Source organism: Aplysia californica, unplaced genomic scaffold, assembly GCF_000002075.1.
Source record: "Aplysia californica isolate F4 #8 unplaced genomic scaffold, AplCal3.0 scaffold00065, whole genome shotgun sequence".
NCBI classification, from domain to species: Eukaryota; Metazoa; Mollusca; class Gastropoda; order Aplysiida; family Aplysiidae; genus Aplysia; species Aplysia californica.
In genome coordinates, this window is record NW_004797335.1 from 1802632 (window position 1) to 1804402 (window position 1771).

The following is a 1771-nucleotide window of genomic DNA, read 5'->3' on the forward strand; positions in this document are numbered from 1 at the left end:
GTGTGTGTGTGTGTGTGTGTGTGTGTGTGTGTGTGTGTGCTGGTGCACAATTGAAAAGAGGTAAAGTTTTTGATAGATTATGAAAGGCTCGTGTTTCATATAATTATGACATTGTGTTCTATAGTAAACTCTCTGAAAACCCATCTTCTATACTTAAATGCACTAGAATTCGTGTTTAGTATTAGGCCACATTAGGACATTCATGTTTTACACAGTAGATGGAAGGTTTGATTCAACATCAGAGAAATCGAGCCTTCGGCATGCTGTGCGCGTTGCTGTTGTTGACAGTACATTCAACGTCAGTTTTTCTGTTGACGTTAAATATTCGGGCAACTGTAATGCTAGCGGTTGTTAATACGAAGAAATACCATTTCAATAGTTGCCATCGAATTATTCTTTAAATTCAACGTTTCATGTAACAAACCTACACTCTGCTCATCAGCAATATCGGTAGCACCTTCAAACACATGATAACATTCATGGAAAGTCTAGTTCAGTCTCTGAATATACATTTGTATGGGTGATATTTTTTTTCTTTAGCGCACCATTTCAATGCACGTTCTGCTCTGCCTCTTTTTCCATAGTCTAATCCCAGAACCAAGTCTCCCCCCCCCCCCAAACCAACCTCACACATACCTTTGAAAATTGTGTTTCTGAAAGAGACTCAACTCTCTGACGTCTATGGTGTTATGATTACACTCTGAGCCTTTGCCTGTGGAAAAAAAATGAGCTTGATTGCCATGTGGGAAACTTGTTTAACCTACACCTGTAAGCTGAGAGGCTGAATTCCTCTCAACCCGGGTCGGCTCCGACAGGCAGGGTTTAAGCAGCCCGCCTCTTTACTGATCTTAATTGTGTTGATAGGGGCGGGGTGTGCTTGGGGGAGGGTAAAACCGTCTACAACCATCAACAATGAGGTACAACAGTTACCAATACATGTCCTCTCTCCTCAGAGTGAGCATTGATTGGGTGCTCAAGAATGCGAGTGTTAGCGTGGTCGAGGTAAAGGCACAGGAAATCGGGCGTCAGGTCGTAGAGGTGACCCTTGTGTTGGCCAGAACCCCAAACTTTTACTTCATGAGTGCCGTGGTGCCCGTCTTAGCCCTGTCCCTTCTGAACCCCTTCGTGTTTGCCCTGCCTGTGGATCACGGCGAGCGAGTCTCATTCTCTGTGGCTCTGCTGTTGTCCTACACCGTGATGCTGTCCAGTCTGAGTGACGTCCTGCCCGGCTCCACGGAATACGTCTGCTATATCGGCATGCTGGCGTCTTCTTGCATATTCATCAGCGGCTCGATCGCCTGTCTGGTTCTTCTCATCGCGAGGATTGCTCTACCCTTTGATCTGGACGACGGCCACAAGAAGCTTTCGAATGTGACCACCAGAGCATTCCTCTCAAAACCTCCGCCGGCAGTCCAAGAGATGGGAAGTTCTAGGAGGAATACTAATAATACAGAAACAAACATGGAGAATATTTACAGACGGACCGACTCTCAGGCAGACATATTCCTGATTTGCCTACCACACCATACGACAACTGGACGTGTTGATCAGGGTTTTGCTGACACACAGAGGACTGCACGCGCTAACCAGCCCACCGACCGTAGACGCTTAGCGCACAGGATCAACAAATACGCCTTCGTCGCTTCTGCCTTGGTCACCATTCTGCTGAACACCTTTACCTTTGCCATGATTTTGGCGTGAAATTAATTATTCAAATTTCCCTTACATCTTGAATCCTGTCAGTCCCACGTCTTTTTTTTTGGGGGGGGGG

The 1771-nt window shown here is 46.2% G+C and overlaps 1 protein-coding gene across 1 annotated transcript in view; it reads left to right on the plus strand.

Moving 5' to 3' along the window:
• LOC101863965 (neuronal acetylcholine receptor subunit alpha-3) overlaps positions 1-1701 on the plus strand; it is a 7802-nt gene extending 6101 nt beyond the window's left edge. Inside the window, exon 5 of the mRNA XM_005093543.1 lies at positions 954-1701. Coding sequence (XP_005093600.1) covers positions 954-1701 — 748 coding nt within the window. The remainder of the gene's footprint in view (positions 1-953) is intronic.
• The last annotated feature ends 70 nt before the right edge of the window (positions 1702-1771 follow it).